Source organism: Malaclemys terrapin, chromosome 1 (genome assembly GCF_027887155.1).
Source record: "Malaclemys terrapin pileata isolate rMalTer1 chromosome 1, rMalTer1.hap1, whole genome shotgun sequence".
NCBI classification, from domain to species: domain Eukaryota; kingdom Metazoa; phylum Chordata; order Testudines; family Emydidae; genus Malaclemys; species Malaclemys terrapin.
The window spans coordinates 337754592-337777379 of NC_071505.1; the positions used below are offsets into that span (position 1 = coordinate 337754592).

The 22788-nt window shown below is 52.1% G+C and overlaps 1 protein-coding gene across 2 annotated transcripts in view; it reads right to left on the minus strand.

Annotated features, from left to right (window-relative positions):
• The window catches only part of CAPN5 (calpain 5), a 125732-nt gene that overhangs the window by 12894 nt on the left and 90050 nt on the right, over positions 1-22788 (minus strand). For both annotated transcript variants that reach the window (XM_054015817.1, XM_054015818.1), the window contains exons 4-9: positions 10538-10746; positions 7022-7214; positions 4711-4904; positions 3391-3468; positions 808-1003; positions 1-29 (exon numbers count right to left, since the gene is read on the minus strand). The exon at positions 1-29 is cut by the window's left edge and continues 94 nt beyond it. In XM_054015817.1, coding sequence (XP_053871792.1) covers positions 1-29; positions 808-1003; positions 3391-3468; positions 4711-4904; positions 7022-7214; positions 10538-10746 — 899 coding nt within the window. The remainder of the gene's footprint in view (positions 30-807; positions 1004-3390; positions 3469-4710; positions 4905-7021; positions 7215-10537; positions 10747-22788) is intronic.

Here is a 22788-nt window from a genome sequence, read left to right on the forward strand (position 1 = left end):
TCTTCTGCCTTTTTCACATCAAACACGTACTAGAAGTAATGACACAACCGGGAGAGGAAAGGTGAGAGGCCTTCCGTTCGGTAAGGCGTGCTGATGGCGAGGGGGAGCAGGGAGAGAAGGGGTTAACGGTGCCAAGAGGGGTGCGTGAGCTTTCTCACCTCTGGATATAACCTGGGTCCAAACCCAGCAAGTGACCATGTGTTGAGTAGACTAAGCCTGATGCCTAGGGGACTTGCACTTGTGTGGGAAGTTCAGCACCCAGTCTGACCTGGCTCTGTCTGGGAAGGCCCAAGCATGGGTTGTACAGGATTTACCTCATCTGTCCATCCTATCACTCGCATATCTGAGCCCCTCACAATTTGTAATGTATGTATCCTCACAACACCCCTGTGCTATTATCCCCATTGTACAGACGGGGAACTGAGGTACAAAGGAGTCGGGCAGAACAGGGACTTGAACCCAGGTCTAGTCTTAGGCTAGTGCTCTAACCACTGGACCATGCTTCCTCTTGTTTCCAAAAGGCAGTGGCTTTGTTGCGCACAGACGTGTTTCCTTTGGTTTTGATGCACTTAGCCAAAAATCCAACGGCTAGCTCACAGCAAAGCTCTCAGCGCCAGAGACAAAAAGCACAAAAGAGCTCATTGCAGGTGGTTAACCCCAGAACAGCACCATGGCTGCCTGCTCTGTTTAGGAGTCTGGCAGCCGTTCCAGACTTTGGCCTCTGATGGCCCAAGCAGGCTCGTTACCCTGCCAGGCCTCAGGTCATTTCTGGCAGGTCCTCTTCTCCACGCCTCTCTGCCGTCTCACCTGGGGGTTCTGCAAGAAGGTGGCTTTGTGGTTGATACAGCCTCCGCAGCGGTTCTTGAGGGGCTCGTCGTGTCTTGTCCATGCCCCGCGCATCACCGCCTCCTCCCACGTCTTGTGGATGCTCAGGTAGGAGGTGTTTATGAGACGGCACTTGATGATGTCGGTGAAATATTTGCAGAAGTCTTCAAATGTCATCCTACGACAGGAAAGGGGTCATTGGCAGGGCTGAGCCTCGTGTGCCTACAGCTCACATTGTGTGTCCAATACACTGCAAGCAGCCTGTGATCAGCTGTTATGTACTGGTGTGTGATCCTGCCCTCTAGTGGCTGGTGCGCTGCAGAGTGGCTATGGGACATGCTCTCAGAGAAATCAATGAGAACAATCCTTTAGCTCAAGTGGCAGAGACTTGTGCTTTTGGAACTGAAGGAGTAGGGTTCTAGTCCTGTCTTCCCATGCATGTGCAGGTGATTTATCTACTACTTGTGTCTGTTATAGGTGGAACACCAGAAGGATTTGAACCCAGCACTTACAGAGCTAAGGCTAGATTTCCAAAGGTGCTTAAGGGAGTTTGGCACTGAAATCCCAATGAAAGACTCCTTTGAAAATCTCTACTTAAAAGTAGGGCTGTCAAGCGATTAAAAAAATTAATCGTGCGATTAATTGCACTGTTAAACAATAATAGAATACCATTTATTTCAATATTTGTGGCTATTTTCTACATTTTCAAATATATCGATTTCAATTACAACCCAGAATACAGTGTACAGTGCTCACTTTATATTTATTTTTGATTACAAATATTTGCACTTAAAAACCAAAAGAAATAGTATTTTTCAATTCACCTCATACAAGTACTGTAGTGCAATCTCTTTATCATGAAAGCTGAACTTACAAATATAGAATTATGTACAAAAAATAAATTGCATTCAAAAACAAAACAACGTAAAACTTTAGAGCCTGCAAGTCCACTTTGTCCTACTTCTTGTTCAGCCAATCGCTCAGACAAACAAGATTGGTTATCATTTGCAGGAGATAATGCTGCCCACTTCTTGTTCACAATGTCACCTGAAAGTGAGAATAGGCGTTTGTATGGCACTGTTGTAGCCGGCGATGCAAGATATTTAAGTGCTAGATGCGCTAAAGATTCACATGGCCGTTCATGCTTCAACCACCATTCCAGAGGACGTGGCCATGCTGATGACGGGTTCTCCTCGATAATGATCCAAAGCAGTGCGGACCGATGCATGTTCATTGTCATCATCTGAGTCAGATGCCACCAACAGAAGATTAATTTTCTTTTTTGGTGGTTCGGGTTCTGTAGTTTCTGCATCAGAGTGGTGCTCTTTTAAGACTTCTGAAAGCATGTTCCACACTTCGTCCCTCTCAGATGTTGGAAGGCACTTCAGCTTCTTAAACCTTGGGTCGAGTGCTGTAGCTATCTTTAGAAATCTCACATTCTTTGCATTTTGTCAGATCTGCAGTGAAAGTGTTCTTAAAATGAACATGTGCTGGGTCTTCATCCGAGACTGCTATAACATGAAATAAACGGCAGAATGCGGGTAAAACAGAGCAGGTGACATACAATTCTCCCCCAAGGAGTTCAGTCACAAATTTAATTAATGCGTTGCTTTTTTTAATGAGCATCATCAACATGGAAGCATGTCACCTGGAACGATGGCTGAAGCATGAAGAGGCATATGAATCTTTAGCACATCTGGCACATATATATCTTGTGACATCAGCTACAACAGTGCCATGCAAATGCCTGTTCTCACTTTCTGTTGACATTGTAAATAAGAAGCCGGCAGCATTATCTCCGGTAAATATAAACAAACTTTTTAGTCTTAGCGATTGGCTGAACAAGAAGTAGGACTGAGTGGACTTGTAGGCTCTAAAGTTTTACATTGTTTTGTTTTTGAGTGCAGTTATGTAACAACAAAAAAATCTACATTTGTAAGTTACACTTTCTCGATAAAGAGATTGCACTAAAGTACATGTATGAGGTGAATTGAAAAATACTATTTCTTTTGTTTATATTATTTTTATTACAAATATTTGCACTGTAAAAATGATAAAGTGAGCACTGCACACTTTGTATTCTGTGTTGTAATTGAAATCAATATATTTGAAAATGTAGAAAAACATCCCAAAATACTGACTAAATTTCAATTGGTATTCTGTTGCTTAACAGAGTGATTAAAACGGCGATTAATGTTTTTGAGTTAATCGCGTGCGTTTACTGTGATTAATTGAGAGCCCTATTTAAAAGCATGGGCTTCTATTGGCTTGAGTGAAGGACTACAAATGAAAAACCCCAAATGCGGACCAGCCACTAGGGGGAGACAAAGAGACATATTCGCCTAGGGTTCCGGTCACACAGCGCTAATTCCACATGGTCTGACGCGTTCCCCTGAGGTTGTGAACTGGATCCTTCACTGAAGCGCCTCTGGCGTGGATTATTTTCAGACCTCCCTTTGCTACGTGCCGCGACTCCCGTGCCAGTTCAATGGGAAATGGTTGGGTGGGAGTAATCAATCCACACAGCTGCCCCTTGACATTGTACAAAACCCAGCAGGGACTCACCAGAACTCCCCATCGTCTTCCACCGTCATCCCCAGCTTCTCTCTCTCACTCTTGCTCACCTTCTGCCACTCCTCAGAGCTGCCGAGGGGAAGAGAAGAGAATCGTTACTGAGCGGAAAAGGGGAGACATGCTGGGGTTCAGCTGTTTATTTAGTCTGGGGGATCTGCCCCGAGTGGGGGGCCAGCACGAGGCCTGTGCATTACTTTAGCCACATTTGAGCCCTCCGGTGGAGCAAAGGGGATAGACAGCTGGATGGCATAAAGCTCGTGCAGCCCCTGGGCTGCTCTAGATTACACTGGGGGCTAGTTCAACCCCCAAGGCTCAGGGGAGTGGGTAAGTGGCTTAGATCGAACATTTCCCTCCCCTCCCTGTGTCCGGAGCAGAGCACACCTCGGCCAGACTGGGGATCTGGCCCACAGAGTTTGCAAACCCCACCAGCTGTGCCAGGGGAGCTTGCAAACTTGAACTCGCACAGCCTGGCTGATGCAGTTAGAGCAACCTCCTCAGGCTCCACCCGAGGGGCGAATAGATTTCACGAGCGGCACGGCAGAGCTGCTTGGCTAACCCAGCTTGGCCAGATCCGCGGGCTCCCGCGCCAGCCTCAGAACCACAAAGCAGCTGGAAAGCTGCCCAGAAAGGGGCAGCTGAGGTTTCCCCATGACCCGGGGGGTGGCGGGGGAACAGATCTATGCTGTCTCTACATCACTTGCTCCCCCTACCTCCACGGAGGGGGCATCAGGGTGGGGTGTGCCAGGGCAGAGAATACAATTCTCCCACAATTCTCGCCATCTCTAAGGTTCCTAGGGGTGCCGTAGGCTGAGTCCTACTGGGGGCCACCTTGCCTGGCCCTGGATTGGGGGAGCCAAAAGGTGACTTCAAGCCACCCTCTACTCCCTCCTTCAGCTGCGCTGGGTGTAAACAGGTTGAGGATCAGGCCCATAACACTCACTAGACCCTTGATGAACCATATAAAGTCTGCTGGGCCCTGGGAGAGCGTTCAGCTCTTCGCAATCCCATCACAAACAGCCCCTGAAGCCGGCGCCCGGCCTCCTCAGGAAAAGGCCTGTGTACCTGGGTGTTGGAGAAGCCAAACTGCCCATTGCTTGGCTGAGACATCGTGGCATCAGAAACATTTTCAAATAGCGAAGGGCCCTGAGTTTCACCAGCTCCGGCACCCCTGGGAGACAGTCCATCCCATCTGCCCATAACACCCCTCGTCACACCACAGACCCCACAAGCACACAGGATCTTGGCTGAGGAACACTGACGGGTGGGTAGCTGGCGACCCCCTCTAGGCCCCCTTACCCCAGCTTTACTCACGTGTCGCTCCATGGGCCGTTCCACTCCCTCTCCCCCCAGGGGTTCCGCATCCGGATCATATCCAGCTTCTCCGACTTGAAGAAGGCCAGCAGGCCGTGGCCCAGGCGGACTTTCCGCACGTCCGTCACGGCGTAGGCGTGTCCTTTGACAAGGCCGCAGTCCAGGCGGGCTTCCATGTCAGCTGCTGTGGTGGCCTGGCCAGGAAAACACAAAGCAGAGCCACAGGGCCGGGGCTTTCAGCTCCAGGAAGGTTATATTCCTGTGACAGTCTATATCACTATGTTCACCCTGTTTATAAAACTATAATGGATTTTGTACAAAGTAAGCCTTGTGAGGTATCATTTGAAAACCCATAATATGCTGTTCATTATTGTCCTGGTAAAATATGAATGGCAATATTAACATAAGAACGGCCATACTGGGTCAGACCAAAGGTCCATCTTGCCCAGTATCCTGTCTTCTGACACTGACCAATGCCAAGTGCTTCTGAGGAAATGAACAGAATAGATAATCATCAAGTGATCCATCCTCTGTTGCCCATTCTAAGCTTCTGGCAAACAGACGCTAGGGACACCATCCCTGTCCATCTTGCCTAATAGCCATTGATGGATCTGTCCTCCATGCATTTATCTATTTCTTTTTTGAACTCTGTTATAGTTTTGGCCTTCACAAAGTCCTCTGGCAAAGAGTTCCACAGGTTGACTGTGTGTTGTATGAAGAAATACTTCCTTTTGTTTTTTTTTAAACCTGCTGCCTATTAATTTCATTTGGTGACCCCTAGTTCTTGTGTTATGAGAAGGAGTAAATAACACTTCCTTATTTACTTTCTCCACACTAGTCATGATTTCATAGACCTCTCTCATATCCCCCCTTAGTCGTCTCTTTTCCAAGCTGAAAAGTCCCAGACTTACCAATCTCTCCTCATACGGAAGCTGTTCCACATCGCTAGTCATTTTTGTCACCCTTTACATTGTATATAAAGTTATAAGACTCTACTGTATAACATTATTGAGACATATTCCAAGTTTAGACAAGCATGCACAAACCGGCTCCTCGTAGACAAAAGGCAAACTGACGGCTCAGGCAGGTATCAACAAAATCAGGTGGACTATCACCGGGTCAGGCGGCCATTCTTTGGCGGGGAAAAGGGTATGAGTGAGAAATTTACACTTTGGCAAAGAAGCAGCTGGAAGTTCGCATCCCCACAGGCTTGCTGTCTCCTGCACCTCAGCCGGAGATGAACCAACAGATCCTCACAGCTCTGGGGGTCTCCAGAAGGCAAGAGGCCTCTGAACTCACTCCAGGACTTGCATTACCAGGGTCTCCCTAGCTGTGGCTGCCTCCCAGCCCACCCCTACCCCCCATACCAAGGGTTTTCCCCCAGCGTGGAGGTGCTTGCGGAAGGTAACACAGCTTGGGACTGTAAGAACTTTTCCTAGCAGGCTGCGTGTGGCTGGGGGGACGGGGAGATTTTACTTCCTTAGTCCTGTCCCTGCTCCCTCCCTGTGCAGATCCCCAAACCCAGGGCGAGCCCCTCCATGGAACCCCAGGAAAGTGGGGAGGGATGGTGCCACAGAGGCAGCTGGGTATCCCCTTCTGCACCAAGGTAGAAGAGCTGCCCCGTTACAATCGTCACGGGTCTGCAGCTCCAGAAGGGGAAGTGGGAAAGCCGAATGTCCTGCGGGGGGAAAGTGAGCGAAGGGAGATGCGTGCTGGCTATCAGGGAACACTGACGCAGTCCGGCCATGACACAATCTCCTGAGGGAAGTGCTGGATGCCTCAGCACCCAAGACAGTTAAAATAGCACCAGGCTGGAGAATACACTGTAGGGAACAAGCATTCGTTTGCAAAAAAGCAGGGGGGTGTCTAGATCTCGTACAGAGACTGTCCCTTCTCCAGGCTCTACAACGCGTGATGACATGCGTGCGCGGGATGTCGGGAGAGAGGATCCGTTGTTACGGGCGAACCCGGGAAGCACTAGCATCGCAGTGACCGAGTGACCACGTCCACAGCTGGTTGAAAGCCAACTGGCCCAGATGCACTGCAAATCAGCCCAGCCTTTTGTAAGCCAGCCCAGACGCACTGCAATAGGGACTCCAAAAATAAAATCTCCTTTAAGTGTCTGCATCACCAAGGGGCCCGATTCTGATCTCCCCGGGGAAGATCAGGCGTCACTCCGGCGGCAGAGAGATCTAAAGCAGGCTCACACTATCTACCTGGATTGTCAGGACCATCACAGAGCCCAGCTAATCCCTGACTGGGACCTCTCAGTGCGGCTACCAGACAAACCACAACGCTGCCTGGGTCTTACTTTGATGGAGCAGCTGATGAGCCCTCCCCGGTTGTGGACCTTCAGCACTCGCTCAAAGAGGAGATTTCGTTTGGCTTCGTCGTTAATATAGTTCCCTTCGATCAGGTCGATGGGCTCAGAGACACCGCCAGTAAAATCTACTAGTGCATCCGCTGTGTTGCCTCCGTCCAGGGCCTCGTAGCACCCGGAGAGCCTGCAAGAGGGGAGGAACGAAGAAAGCACATGTGGATGGTAGAAGCAGTCACCGGGCTCTAGGAGAGGGTTGGAGCATCGTAGTCTGCATGCCCAGATTGGGCACGGTCAGCATTTCCAGGACTGGGTGAGCCTCGACTGGTTTGTGTATTAAACAGGGGTGGACAAGCAGCTTTTCACGGTGACTGTCCCTCTTCCCTCCTCACCTCTGCCCCCAGTTAAAAAGACAAACCAAACCCCAAACCACACACATGTAGCTAACAAAGCTGGGCCCATCCTTCATCAGATTTGTTTGCTTGCAGGTTGTTTCCCTACCCACTCCCCTTTGCAAGGACGGTCTTCTCTAATGGGGTCCCAATCCCAAGGATGCTACCCTACTAAAATAATAAGTCATAAAGAAGAGCCACCAACCACCACCAATTCTTCATGAAAATCTCCGGCCAAAACTTTCCTGAGGTTCAAAGAGGTTTGATCGACTTCCCTCCCCTTGGATTTCTCATGAGCTGGGACAGGAAATGCTGAATGATTCTTCCCACTCGATTTCTGGCTCAAGCAGAAGTGAGGAGCATCAGAAATCTCTCTGTGTGGCCAGCCCTGCATGAGTTTGGATAAGCAGAAGTGTTTGGTCGCCATGGGCCAAGATTCTCCTCCTGGCAACCATTCCCCTGTAATTAATAGCAGCAAATGGTTGTGGGGTTTAAGGCACGGGAGTGGGGTCCCTAGATCTGAGCTCTATCCCCAGCTCCGCCTCAAACTTCCTTGAAACACCCAGCAAGTCATGTAGGCCAACATTGAACTCAACGGGAGTCGTGGTTGTTCTACGCCTCTGAAACTCAGGATGATAATAGGTGCTTAACATCAGGCATGCAAGTTTGAAAATATTGTCCTTGATCTCTGCGCATCTGTCTCAGTGCCTGTGAAATGAAGACACTAAAACCTACATTGCAGAAGGGTTTGGTGAGATTTCACTTGTCCATCGCTTTGAGAGCTCGGGACGGAAGATGCAAAGCACAATTATTACGTTCAAACACAGCACAGGGCTGTTCCACACGTTCAATTCTACAGGAGCATTTTCTCCCCTCACAAGGAATCTTGATCAAAAGCTGGTAACAGCTGGAGCAGACTGAAAGATATAATTTCACTTCCTAGGGGCTCCCCCAAATGCTGCCTGGTTTTGATCCAGATGGATATATGTCCCATCTGAACTTCTCTAGCCAAAACCTCCATGAAATATCACACAGAACTGCTTCCATGCAGAAAACTTGGGAAACCACAATTTTTGCCCCATTTGGACACAAAACCTTAAAATCACGCAGGGTGTGTTACAAACAATCTGCCATAATGATGAAGTCTTGGGATGAACCAGACCTCAGCTCCGAGTTTGTGATGGCGCACACCACCAGAGGAGGTTTATCGGTAGCATCTCAACAGGCACCAGGGGGAGCATTTTCATTTTCATACCATAGCCATGGGTGGGCTGCGGCCCACACACTTAGCATCCAGGCCCACCCAAATCAGGGCCGGAGCCCCCCAAAATCCACAGGCTGGGACTCCCGGACCCTGGCTCAGTGTCCAGCCATGTCCCTCTCCTGCTGGTGCCACATGCTGCTGCCCCAATCTCCAGCTCGAGCTAGGGGTGTGCCTCATGGTGGCGGGTCTGAGCCAGTGGCGGATTAGCCACTGGGCCAATGGGCCGTTCCCAGGGGCCCTGGCAAAATGGGCACCCCCGCGCCGGGGGAGCAGGGTTGGGGCGCTCCTGCTAGGGAGTGGGACAAGCCCCCACGCCCTGACCCTGCTCCCTGGCAGGAGTGCCGGGTTGGCGGAGCAGGGCAAGTCCCCGCGCCCGGCCCCATTTCCCGACAGCACGGGGGAGACTGCAGGCGGAAGGGTAGGGAGGGGCCTCCACTTATCCTGGCCCAGGGCCCCACAAAATTGTAATCCGCCTCTGGCACCATGGGGGAGGTGGCCCTGTGTCATTGCCACACACCCAGTTTTCCTATCCTAGCTACATCACTGATACCAAGGTGGGAAAAATTCAGTGGCGGGGCCAATGGACAGGTGACAGCGTCAGAATTCACAGTGCTGGGGCACTCCAGACACTCCAGCCCCCAAATGACTTGGACCCCCTAGCTGGGCAAGTTTTGAGCAGATGGCAGAGATGACGTTAACTGAAGGTGTCAGTAAGAAGAATAGATTTCCTGGCTTGTGCACTACTAACAAGTCCCCTAATGGGAGAGCCAGAAGGCTACTGGGCGAGTGGTCTGCTGTTTCCTTCTTAGCCGGAACGAAGATGCTGGTAACCATCTGTGTCTGGGAAATGGGAGTGGCCTTGACTGCAAAATGCTCCCCACCCCTTTCTGAAATTCAGAGGGACTCCACTAAGTTCCACTAAATGTCCATTAAAATAGTTCCAAACTTTTAGCAAGCTCACCCACTCCAGGGAAGATGACACTCATCCTCCACCTGTAAGGAGAAGGTTTGCCAGTGCCTCCCTTTGCCAGGGATAGATACAAAACTTTACAAAGTAAGGACCCATGATCAGTAATAATCATACCTAGCTTTTATACATAGGGTTGTCAGGTGTCCGGTTTTTGACTGGAAAGGCCGGTCAAAAGGGGACCTGGCAGTGTCCGGTCAGATGTACTGACTGGACACCAAACGTGTGGTTACTGCGGGCTGCAGGGGAGGCGTTGGGTCATCAACCCATGCCAGCCCCTGCTCAGCCGGGGCTGCCTCCTACCTGCATCTCGTGGGCAGGCAGGCTGCAGGCTCCCCATCTGGCTGCAGCTCCTGTCCTAGCCCGGGAGCAGAGGGAGCCCAGCTGGGGGAGGAAGCAGGAGGGAGGGAGGTGGAGAGGATCTAGCAACAAGAGAGCAGGAGGGGAGAGAGCAGCGAGTAATGTGGGGGGGGAGGGAGGAGACAGCAGGGGCAGGGTCTTGGGGGAAGAGGCGGGGCAGTGGATGGGGCCTCAGGGGAAGAGGCGGGGCAGGGGGCAGACCTCGGGGGAAGAGGCGGGGCAGGGCAGTTTGGTTTTCAGAAATTAGAAAGTTGGCAACCCTATTTATACAGCATTTGTCATCTGCAGATCTCAAAGCACGTCAATATTATCATTCCCATTATACTGATGGGACAAACGGGCACAGAGAAGGACTTGCCTGAAGTCAACCAGCAGGCCTGTGGCAGAGCCAGGACTCAAACCTAGGGCTTCTAAGTCCCAGGCCAGTGCTCGGTCCACTAGGCTACACTGCTTCCCATAGAGTTAAATACACAGAGCACCAGGCAGGGCTACAGTTCAGCCTCAGTGGCTCCTGCTCGTATACCTACTTGGCATAGGCCTTCTCCACCAGCGCGCACCAGAACTCGTTCTTGGCGTTGGAGTGGCAGTAGATGAGCTGGTTGTGAAGCGTCGGCAGGCGGTCGTCTATCACCACGTCCACCCAGTCGCCGAATCGCCAGAACTGGAAGTGGAAAATCCCAGCATAGTTCTCTGGTTTTTCGGCATTCCACTCCTGTTCCTTCCAGTCTGGGATGACCTGTGTTAGTTGGGGAGAAAATGGATTATTCACTTGTCCTGGAAAAGAAACTCTTCCCTCCAGCACTAATGCTGGGAATATTAGAGTGTCGTGGAGCCTGTTAGAAACAGGGGGTCTGCTTCAATAGTTCTCCTAGCCCAATATCCCATCTCCGCTATTGGCCAATGACAGGGGCTTCAGAGGAAGGGCAAAGCACCCGGCAAACACTGGTGTACGGGGCCTGAAGCAGTTTAACACTAAACCTACTGAAATGCAGTTACATTGACACAGGTGGCTGTAAGAAAATGGCACCTTCTTAGGTCCCGCTGGGCATGACTCTGATGTGACCTGTTGACTTTAGTGCTGATTTACAGTGGGGGAGGCGAGAGGAGAATCAGACCCTCTATGTCTAGAGTCTGAGGTGCGTACATTACTGACTGCAAGAGAGCAGCAGAATTCATCTCATGATCCCCCCTGATAGCAGGTGCTAGGACCCCAGAGTCAGCTTATTCACTCACCAGGTATTAGAGAAGTGGGGACAGTAGGGACTGGGCCAAAAGAAATTCTGTAGGGGACAGTCAAGGTAGGGGAGAAAACTTAGGCCGAGGCCTTGTTATTTGTACTGTCAGTTAAGCCGAGCCCAAGTATAGGGTACGTTTGGACAACAGGGTGGGTGACTTGACTGGGTGAACTTCACCAGCTCAGACTTCCATTAGCTGAAGCACCAGCACTGCTACAGCAGAGACCGATGTTGCCTGTTTATCATCAGCAAAACCGTCAGCTCAATTCCAAATGCAAAATCCTTCCAATTGGTGATGACGTTTGAGCTGGTGACGGCCCGTCTGGAGTTCAGACGCCAGCTAGGCCTTGTGGTGCGGGCATTTTTGACTTGTACCCTGAGCATATGTGATCTGAGGTCACTGAAGGGACAAACACTGAAGCCCCCAGCATCCACTGTAATTCCGCTGGTTTCACTGCCATTGCTCCCGATTGACAGGGTGGAGGCAGAATCAGGTCAAGACTACCTCAGTGCTGCTTCACTTGGCCTGTGAAGGGCAAATTCATTTCCCAGTGACACAGGCAGGAGAAGCGAAGTGGGAGGAAGCCTCCTGGTGGATGGGGAGGAAGAGGAGAACCTCCGGGGGAATCCCGAACAGGAATGAACAGGCAGAAAATACTCTGCGAGGAAACAACGTCGCTACAGGCAACTTCTTAATAAGGGACGGCACTAGAGGAGACCTCAGAATCCCCCAGTTTGAAGTACAATTTCCTCTGATCTTCACCAGGCCCGAAACAAGATTGTTAAGTGACGCTGATGCATATAGCCCAGGAATTGCTGAAGAGAGTGGATAGGCCTGGCAGGCAGGCACCCAACTCACCTCTGAGTCAGCCTGGAGGAAAGAGAGGGTGACTTACTGTGAACTGAACCCCCATGTACCGTTTCAGGGAGATTCATCTGAAGCCCAAACAGCCCGGCAGGCGGGCTGGGTAATACCCCCTGCAAAACTCTAGCTCTGCGGCAAACCATCTCTTGGAAGCTAAAGCCAGCAAGAGCTTTGTTTTGTGGATTTATTTACTTAACCCTCTTCCAAAGTCACATCAGCTAAACTGGAGAAAGGTCCCCATGTCTGAACAAGAATGTCCCCATTCACATTCACCCCTTACCTCACAGACGAATTACAATGGGATCTAACAACCAGCATAATGTCCCATGGAGACAAGCCCTAAATAAGGATGTTCCTCTGGTTGTGCCATGGGAAGGCTGGGATCTCCCTTTGTGGCAGGGAAGGGAGGAACCTATGGGCATGGCTACACTTGCAGATGTAGAGCGCTTTGAGTTAAACCAGCCTTCATAGAGCGCAGTAGGGAAAGCGCTGTAGTCTGTCCACACTGACAGCGCACTGGCAGGGCCACATTAGCAGCTCTTGCAACGGCCACAGAGAGCAGGGCATTGGGGTAGCTATCACAACATGCAAGTGGCTGCAACGTGCTTTTCAAATGGGGAGAGGGGGAGTGAAGAGTGACAGGGAGCATGTTGTGTGTATGTGGGGAGAGAGAGTGGGTTTTTGGGTGGCTGAGATCATGTCAGCCTGCTGTCTTGTAAGTTCAGACAGCAGCAGACCTTCCTCCCCACACTTCTCTCTCACACGCAGCATTCCACAGTAATGGTAGCTGTGTCTCGGAGCAGATAAGCAGACGGCTGTCAAACGGAGCTTTCAAAGGGCATATCCAAAACAATGCCAAGAGTGGCCACTTGACTTAAGGGGATTATAGGATGTTTCCGGAGGCTGATCAGAGTGCAGTAATGCAACACCTCATTCACACTGAAGCTGGGGCGCTCCAGCGGGGGCGCATCAAATGTTATTCCACTCGCCAAGGTGGAGGTCCAGCAGCGCTCTAGCCGTGGAGTCAGAGCCCTCTACATGCCTTGCCAGTGTGGACGGGAAGTGAGCTAGGGCGCCGGGACTGCTTTTGATGTGTTGTAACTTGCAAGTGTAGCCAAGCCCTAAGTAGCACCAAAGCCTCCACAGAGCAGCTCCGCAGCCACAGCACACACCACACACTGGGTGCTTGTGTGGGAAGATTCCTCCCTCGCCCCGTGCATCAACTCAGCCTAGCTATTTGCTCCAGGTGCCAGCCTGAAGCTGTGGCCCTTAGCAACGACCCTCTCCACAGAATTCATTTTATTTTCCATGCTACAGTGAGTGCCATACAGATCTTGGCCTTTACCGTTCCTGATAGTTAAAGATACATCAAGATATTAATGATGCCTTCAGTAAAACAAGCCACGAGTGTAACTCACCGCAGTACCACACCCCACGAGCGTAGCTCGCTGCAGTACCACACCCCACGAGCGTAGCTCGCTGCAGTACCGCACCCCACGAGCGTAGCTCGCTGCAGTACCACGCCCTGCCAGCACAGCTCGCTGCAGTACCGCACCCCACGAGCGTAGCTCGCTGCAGTACCGCACCCTACGAGCGTAGCTCGCTGCAGTACCGCACCCTACGAGCGTAGCTCGCTGCAGTACCGCACCCTGCCACCACAGCTCACCACAGTACTGCACCCCACGAGTGTAACTCACCGCAGTACCACGCCCTGCCAGCGCAGCTCGCTGCAGTACCACGCCCCGCCAGCACAGCTCGCTGCAGTACCGCACCCCGCGAGTGTAACTCACCACAGTACCACACCCCGCCAGCGCAGCTCACCGCAGTACCGCGCCCCACGAGTATAACTCACCGTAGTACCACACCCTGCCAGCGCAGCTCACTGCACCGCACCTGGCCAGCGCAGCTCGCCGCAGTACCGCGCCCCACGAGTGTAACTCACCGTAGTACCGCACCCGGCCAGCGCAGCTCACCGCAGTACCGCACCCCACGAGTGTAACTCACCGCAGTACCACACCCCGCCAGCGCAGCTCACTGCAGTACCGCACCCCACGAGTGTAACTCACCGCAGTACCACACCCGGCCAGCGCAGCTCGCCGCAGTACCGCGCCCCACGAGTATAACTCACCGTAGTACCACACACTGCCAGCGCAGCTCGCCGCAGTACCGCGCCCCACGAGTATAACTCACCGTAGTACCACACCCTGTCAGCGCAGCTCACTGCACCGCACCTGGCCAGCGCAGCTCGCCGCAGTACCACACCCCACGAGTGTAACTCACCGTAGTACCGCACCCGGCCAGCGCAGCTCGCCACAGTACCGCACCCCACGAGTGTAACTCGCCGCAGTACCGCACCCGGCCAGCGCAGCTCGCCGCAGTACCGCACCCCGCGCGTGTAACTCACCGTAGTACCGCACCCGGCCAGCGCAGCTCGCCACAGTACCGCACCCCGCGAGTGTAACTCACCGTAGTACCGCACCCGGCCAGCGCAGCTCGCCACAGTACCGCACCCCGCGAGTGTAACTCACCGTAGTACCGCACCTGGCCAGCGCAGCTCGCCGCAGTACCGCACCCCACGAGTGTAACTCACCGTAGTACCGCACCCGGCCAGCGCAGCTCGCCACAGTACCGCACCCCACGAGTGTAACTCACCGTAGTACCGCACCCGGCCAGCGCAGTTTGCTGCAGTCCTTCACCCTGCCAGCGCAGCTCGCTGAAGTGGTTCTGATCAATGGAGACTGAACAGAGAGAGCCTGAGACTGAGTCACTCTCTGGAGGGTTTTGAGATTTCCATGAGCAGTTAGTGTCAATGAAGACATCTGCGCTCCCCCTGGGAAGCTGCCAGTAACGGATTATACACCACTCAAACCCACCTCCCCATCCAGTCGCTCCTGACTGCAGATCACACTAATTAATCGTCCTATTGGGCCATTGTGGTAATCAACTCACTATTCATGCAGGTCTGTGAGTCATTAAAACATTTCTTACAGGTGGCTTCCCAGCTAGGGTTTAACGCAGCCATGCCCAGCAGGAGGCCTGCCCAGTGCCCAAGAGCTCTCGAGAAATCTCAGAGCCCAACCTCTCCACTTACAGCCCTTTATTTGGAAAGGCTGGTGAAAATGTCCAGCACCACAGATGTCAACAGGAGCAGCGTTGGAGCTGCAGAAACCAGCAGCAGCAGCACTGCAAATTCCCTGTGCAGCCTCACCAACATGCCTCCGCACTGCCCCAGGCTAAGTCTCCCCAGTCTGTTCGGCCCTTGGTCTCACTGCATGGATTCCCGAGGGGTTAGTGAGGTGGATCCTAGGCTGACACCACCAACTCTTTTCACCCAGGGCCCAGAACCGCTGTTAAGTGATGAGGGCTGTTGACCACAACTGACTTGGGCTGGGCTTGACCTGAGATATAAGCTCTGAACCCCAGAGAATAGTGCTTAGCTGGGCAGGAGCTCGGGGATTGTAGTGTCCCCTAGAGGCTCCAATCAAGATCCCCCTTGTGCTAGGTGCTGTACATACACATAGTGGGAGATGGTCCCTGCCCTAAAGAGCTCATAAGACGAAGGATGGGAGTGGAAACTGAGGCACAGAGAGGTGATGTGACTTGCCCAAGGTCACACAGGAAGCTTGTGGCAGAGCAGGGAAAAGAACTTAGATCTCCTAAGTCTCCACCCAATGTCTTAGAGCACCAGTTCATCACTCCTCTCAGAGCAGCACCGGCAATGAACCTAGAAGTAGTTTGTGGGTTTTACACCTTCCATAGAAGGGGTGCTGCAGTGTGCCATTATAATAATGAAAATACCGATCCCATATACAGGGCTTCTGATCCATAGATTTCAAAGCACTTTACAAAGGAGGTCAGAATCATTGTCCCCATATGACGATGGGGAAACTGAGGCACGGGGCAGTGACATGTCCTATCCAAGACCACCCAGCAGGCCAGTGGCAGAGAGGCACTAGCACCCAGCTCGCTCAAGTCCCAGCCCAGTGCTCTACTCATTAGGCCACACTGCCTTCCTCTCTTCCAGACGATAAGTGGGTGCCCCCAAAGCCCCAATTCCTCAGGAGGAACAGAGGCCCAAGCCAACGTTAAGGATCACTCATGGCAGGATACACTGAGCTATAGTAGATTCACTCTGAGCAGCTCTAGCCTGTAATCACAAGGCTTCAAGGAGATGACTTCAATTTCACTTTGCTGTAGAGAATCCCCAGGCGCTCCTCCGGCAAACTCCAAATGAAGGCAGAAACAATGCCAGAAATCACTAGTTGTGGTCAAGGAAAAGGGCAAAGTCATTCAATATCACCTTGAAAGCCCATTAGCAACCAATCAAACAGGAACAGAGGGCGAGAGGGGAAATTGACACGCAGCTAATGAAGCTACAGCTAAGTAGTGTCAGAAACAGAGCGATATTTGTGCCATTAGCTGCCATGGGTGCAGGAGGTGGAATTTAAGCATCAAACAGATTAAGATGGGGGAATAGTCACTGGAATTGTAAATGGAGCCCCTGCTTTCAGGCCTTGATTCAGGAAAGCGTCCCTATTCAGGACAGCATTCAAACATGTGCATAAAGTTGAGCAAGTACTAAAGTGTCTTCCTGAACTGGGGCCTTAAAACCTCTCTCTGTCCTAATACCACAGATCATTCCCAGCTGGTACTGGGCAGGAAAGCAGCCAGCCAAGACTTCTGCTTTTTGGCTAATTCCAGTTCTAGTGTTTCTTCATCCTCCTCTTCACCCAATCCTTGCTTGCCTCTTTCCTGTCTCTCCCTTTTCAACCTGATCCAGCCCGTGGGACCGTCCTGCCCAGCCCCTGAGCTCCTGGTTGGGGAGGCTAGCCAGCCCCCGGCCCCTCCCTTGCTGTCCCCCCTTCCCCACAGCCACACCGCCGTGCAAGCAGCAGGGCAGCGTGTCTGGCTCCGGCCAGAGCGGCATGGTAAGGGGGCTGGGGCCGGGGGGGTGGATAAGGGGCAGGAGGTCCTGGGGGGCAGTCAGGGGACAGGAAGCAGTTGGATGGGGCAGAGGTTCTGGCGGGGGCGGTCAGGGGACAGGGAATGGGGGGGTTGGATAAGCGTGGGAGTCCCGGGGGGGCCTGTCAGGCGGCGGGGGTGTGGATAGGGGTCGGGGCACTCAGGGGACTGGGAGCAGGGGGATTGGATAGGGGGTGGGGTCCCAGGGGCAGTTAGGGGCAGGGGATCCCAGGAAGGGGATCCCTGGGGACAAGGAGCAGGGGGGGTTGGATGGGTCAGGGGTTCTGAGGGGGGCAGTCAGGGGGCAGGAAGTGGTAGAGGGCAGATAGGGGGCAGGGGCCAGGCTGTTTGGGGAGGCACAACCTTCCCTACCTGGCCCTCCATACAGTTTCGCAACCCCGATGTGGCCCTCGGGCCAAAAAGTTTGCCCACCCCTGGCGTAAGCTGTCTTCAGAGACTGTTTTCTGCGTTACCTGTCTGTACACACCTAGCAGAATGGAGTCTTGATCTCTGAAGTGGGTTCCTAGCTGCTACTATAACAGCTCTGCTAAAGAAAAAGAAGTTTGGAGGGGAATAAAAAGCCGAACAAAAATGTTTTCATGATTTCTAAAAGATTAACAACAGTGACTATAGATTAGAAAATGTGACCATTCCTCATGTAGGGGTGCGAATCTAAAGGTGACTGTGGAGAGGACTTCGTCATGGTCTACAAGGGGCTGAGATTTCTGACTGGAGACGGGCTCTTGAATCGAACAGAAGGAGGTTTGGCTAGGATTGGGAGCCTAACTTCCTTAAACTCCTTTCAAAAGCCCAGTGTAGCTCGTTACTTACATACAGGAGAAGTGAAATAGTGCCTTGTTGACCAGTACTATCTCATTGTTTCCTTGTTCCCCCCATCTGTTGACCCTTGCCTTATTCTGAGACTGTCAGCTCTTTGGGACAGGGCCTGTCTCTGTGTTCTGTTTGTACAGCACCTGGCACAATGGAGTTCTGGTCCATGATTGGGGCTCCTAGCCACTATGATAATAATAATAATAGGAACAAGGCTGAGAAAAGCGAGCAGGCTGAATTCTGACCCAGTACAGCTACTTGTGCTGGGGGAATGGAGATTGGGCGAAGTGGAGCTGTTGGGAAAGCTGGGGGCAGCTGGGTGAGTATGGGGGTGTGATAAGGCACCTGCCCCACACTGGGCTCTACAGGGTTAATAGAGCCCCTGGGAGGCTGCACAGGAGTCAGAGGGGGTACCGCAAGCAGCATCTACAGGGTCCCTGGGCTGGGACCCAGAGTAGGGGGTGAGCCCGGTTCCCGCCGCCTCCACTCGCCGTGGAGGAAGTGGCTGAACTAAGGGACTATGACATTCCCCTGCAAGGGGGGAGCACAGAGTGTGGCGCAGACAGAGGGCTGTGTCATGCCGAGGATGCCGCGGCCCTAGGAGTAACATGGGTCGCTGGAGCAGACGTGACGGTGGCGCACTGGCTAGCAGAGCTGATCCCCGGGACAGCCAGCAGGGGGCACCGCAGTGGTGAGTCCCACCCCATCACAGGAAGGCAGAGGGGAGAACGGTGTGATGATCAAGGATGGGGGATTGTTGGGGTAAATCAGTATTATGCAGGCAGCGAGGGAAGCCCAGTACTTCTGTGCCAAGGCATTTGCACTTGAAGGGATCCCCATTGTGCTGATTTCTAACCTCCCCAATGCCTCAAGGAAGTAGGGGCGTAGGTGGCTCTTGATATGTAAATACCTGGTTGGTTCCTATGGCGCTGCTCCAAGGCCTTTGGTGCAGGGACACTGACCTTCTCTCTGCCCCAGGCTCCTTGCCCAGCCACAGACACACACACCCCACCTCCCACCCCTGCATCTCCAGCCTCACCCACACACAAGCCTGTTTCCCCACCATCCCCTGCTAACCCTGACACTGCCTCAATTTGCCTGGTACCCCACCCCTGCTGTGCCCCCATCCCTGCTCATCCCCCTCTCCCCAGAGTCCCATCTCTCCTCACAACCCACCTCCATGCACCCAGCTGCCCAGTTTTGCCTCCACAGTCTCTATGTGAGATGTTATCAGAATAAGCGTTGGCATTTGATGCATGGCGTTCGTGGGGACGGGATTCGTTCAGCCAGAGGAAGCCACAGAAATGAGGAAAATAAGGCAAAACTTCCAAATAATAATATGAAATAAAGGAGCATTTTAAAACATTGCCTCTTGCAAACACCTGTAGCTACTTCACTCACAAAACAGCACAGATTGTGATGCCAAACCTGGAGCCTAACTTCAGTCATTAAAGCACAGCACAGAGGGATTTCAGAGAAAATCCCAGGAGAAGCCGAACCATGAAGTCGCTACAAACACCTCCATGATCTGCAGACCGCTGGGTTCTTACTTTCTTAGTAACTAGCCCTGGTTCGTCTTGACAGAGGCGTGGACACATGGCTGCCTTCGGTCGCCATCCCGCTCACCATTTACTTTGTGCACTGTAGACTGGTTTAGCCAGACCTGGCTCGCTGTGTCATATACCAGCCCAGAATGCAAGTCACTCCATGGGACAGCCCCCTGGAATTCCCAGGAAGCACTGCTCCAAACACAGGGTGGCGAGTATGTGCACACAGTTCAGTGACAGCGGAGAAGGCCCAGCCCAAGCCATGTTTGCTGCAAGAGGGTCAAGTCAGAGAGTCACACTATGATCACAAAAGCACGGTGGTGTATGTAGTATGGGCAGGGCGGCCGGGCATTTGTGCATTGTGACTCATAGCCCCCAAGAGTCCCATGGGAGGACACGTCATGGCTGGTACACACCACTGAACCACCACGTCCCCTTCATGCCCTTGTAACCTCTTCTCCTAACCATGACTTTGGAACAACTAGAGAAGAGACTGCCCCAGAGAATCCACCCCAGGTTTTCCACTGAGCCTAGGGCAGGCTGGGACAGGACTGTGGGAATGAGTGGGTGCTGTAGGAGCTCATCTCTGTGCCTCGATTCAAGGAGCCCCCAGACTCCAACAACGCAACATGCATTGTGGGGGGAATGACTGACAAAGGGAAGGAAAGCAGAGGCCCAATAACCACACCGGTCCGGGTCTGATTTTCAGGAGAGCTTGGGGAATGGTTTGGTTGTTTTTTTTAAAACAGTAAATGCCAATTAAGAATCGAGGCATCTGTGACTGGGAAGAATGGTCCTGGTGGGGAGAACTCAGGAATGTCATTTCCTAACAGGAGGAGGAGCGGGGCTCTCTCCAGGGGGGGTTCCCCAACTCCGAAGGAGGAAGACCCAAGCTGTGCCTGTCATAAGACTACATAAAAACCCGGTGAAGCCCATCTCTGTGCAGAAAGGCTGGTGCATCACTTAAGCCATTTTCTGAGGATAAAGGGGCCCTCGGGACTTTCTGCTCACCCCTGTGCAGAAGGTCAGTTTCAGTAATGAGGCCAGACCCTCGGCTAGTGGACACTGGTACTGCTCCAGGGGCATGGAGATTGGCTAACATCCCATCCCCGAAACCGACTTATGTGTGATGTGGATCTGAGATACACCGAGGAATCTGAACATTCTCTCTCTCACTCGAAAGCTACATGTGGAGCTAAATATCCAGCTACACAGCTCACTCCAGGAACGAAGTTATTACGTTTTACAGATCTTAAGCTTTGCAGTGTGTGTGTATGGGAGAAGACACCTAAAAATCATGGGGTGAAGATTGATGGGTTCTCCTTTATTGTGTGCAAGACCAGGGCATTTTAGGTCAGAGGGAGACACATCCAACCTCATTCCTCAAGGGCTTTTATTTTCCATTGTACACAAATACATACCCAGCAGGATAAGCGCAGCATGAACTCGACACAGGCGGTGAGACACAAGCAATGAATTACCATTAAAGTGTCCTGACGACTCGTAACAGCGATTTCGGTAATGGCTAGAGCTGGGACAGTCTGATTGGCCCATGTGGCATTTCAGGCCAGGAGCCAAACTATGCTCTGGGATGTGTGTGGGTGGGTTTCAGTGGAAGGTTGCTGTTAAAATCCCAGAGCAAAATCTGGCCCAAAGTTGCTACATTTTGTGACAAAAGGGAATAGGAAAAACTTCTACTCCTGATCACCGGGTGTCTCATTTCTTCAGGGAACGGCTCTAAACAAAGACAGAGAGAGCGAACAAATAAAAGTGACAGCCCAGAAGAATGCACCTGCCATGTTATTTTCTCCTGGAGAGACCCGTGTTACTCTGGTACCGCAGTTAAGGGAGCTCTCTTCCGCACATGACTGATGTGGTCTCACCAGCTTGCGTGACTCTCCGGCACATTTGCCTGCCTTCCTGCCCCACACCACTGCTGCGTATGCAGTGGCTGCCACACCAGCCGCTTCCACAGTCGCCTTGCAGTTCAGAGTCTCTCTTTGGCAAAGAAATGAGCTTTCCCCATCCCCTGCACGGGGACGCTTGTATAGATCAGCTATAAAAATAAGGATGAACTGTGGGTGAGATCAAAGCTTGAGAACTGAGCTGAGGTGGGTTTGTTTTTCATGCAATGACATAATATATACCTCCGGAACAACCAGTGCTTATTCCTACAAACACTCTCAGGTGTAATCCTGTTCAGGACCATAAGACAAAGAGTAGCATGTACTTAGCATTTCCATAGCACTTTTCATCTGTGGCTCTTAAACTGCGTTACAAAATAGGGTCCATATCATCACCTCTTTCACAGAGGGGAAACTGAGGCACAGAGCAGTTCAGTGACTTGTCCAAATTCACACATCAAGCTGCAAAATGGTAGTACTGTGAAGAGAATCCAGGTCTCCAGCTTCCACCCATGTAGCCTATACACCAGACCACGGTGCATGTGGCGACACCCCCTACAAAGCTCTATGCAGGGCAGGAAGTGTTAGCAGTAACAGTCCCTTAGGTTGTAAGCTCTTTGGTGCGAGGGAAGTTTTATTCTATCGCTTGTAAAGCACTGGGCAAGCTTACAACCCTAGGTAAATCATTAATAATCAATATATTTCTATGTGAGCTTGGAGAGATCACATACCTGTACTGTACTCTACAAAGGAAGAGCGCTGCAGAAGACTCGCATCTGGCTCAGAGCTACAAAGGGTTAAACTCTGCTCAGAAACCTTTGCTCTGCCCCTATAACTTTCCTAGCTCGACACCCTGCAGCAGATTGACCTTCCAACTGTTTTCAATACCTAACATCCCCAGGCAGCACATTGTCCCCGAGTTCAATTTGTACCACAGCAAGGCAAATGCACCGTGAGAGTTACTCGCTGTGCAGCAGGGAACAGATGAGCTGCTGACACTAACATCGGCCCAAAGCCTGAAGTCCTCACTGGGGTTTGACCAGCAGGCCTGAAATTTGCAAAAGTGGCCATTGATTTCCGACGCATTAGGTGAGGGCATGAGGGGCACCTCGAGACTCCCTGGGGCATAATTTTCAGAGGTGCTGGGCTCCACAGCTCCAGACACTTTTGAAAATGATGGCCTTGAGAGTGGAGCTCAAAGCGCCGGTCTGCGTCACCTCCCTTACGCCACACGACGATGTGCGGTAGAGATCCTTGATATTTCCACTGGACCCTTAACGTCTATGTAAGGCAGTTGGTCGGGTTTGATCAAGGCAGCCCCACAGCTTCCAAGCCAGCTCGGCCCCATCTCAGCAGGCTGCCAGTCAAACAGCTCGCCTTGCACAGCTGAATTAACTAGCGTGCAATACTGCGTTCTAGGCTACTAAAGCAACC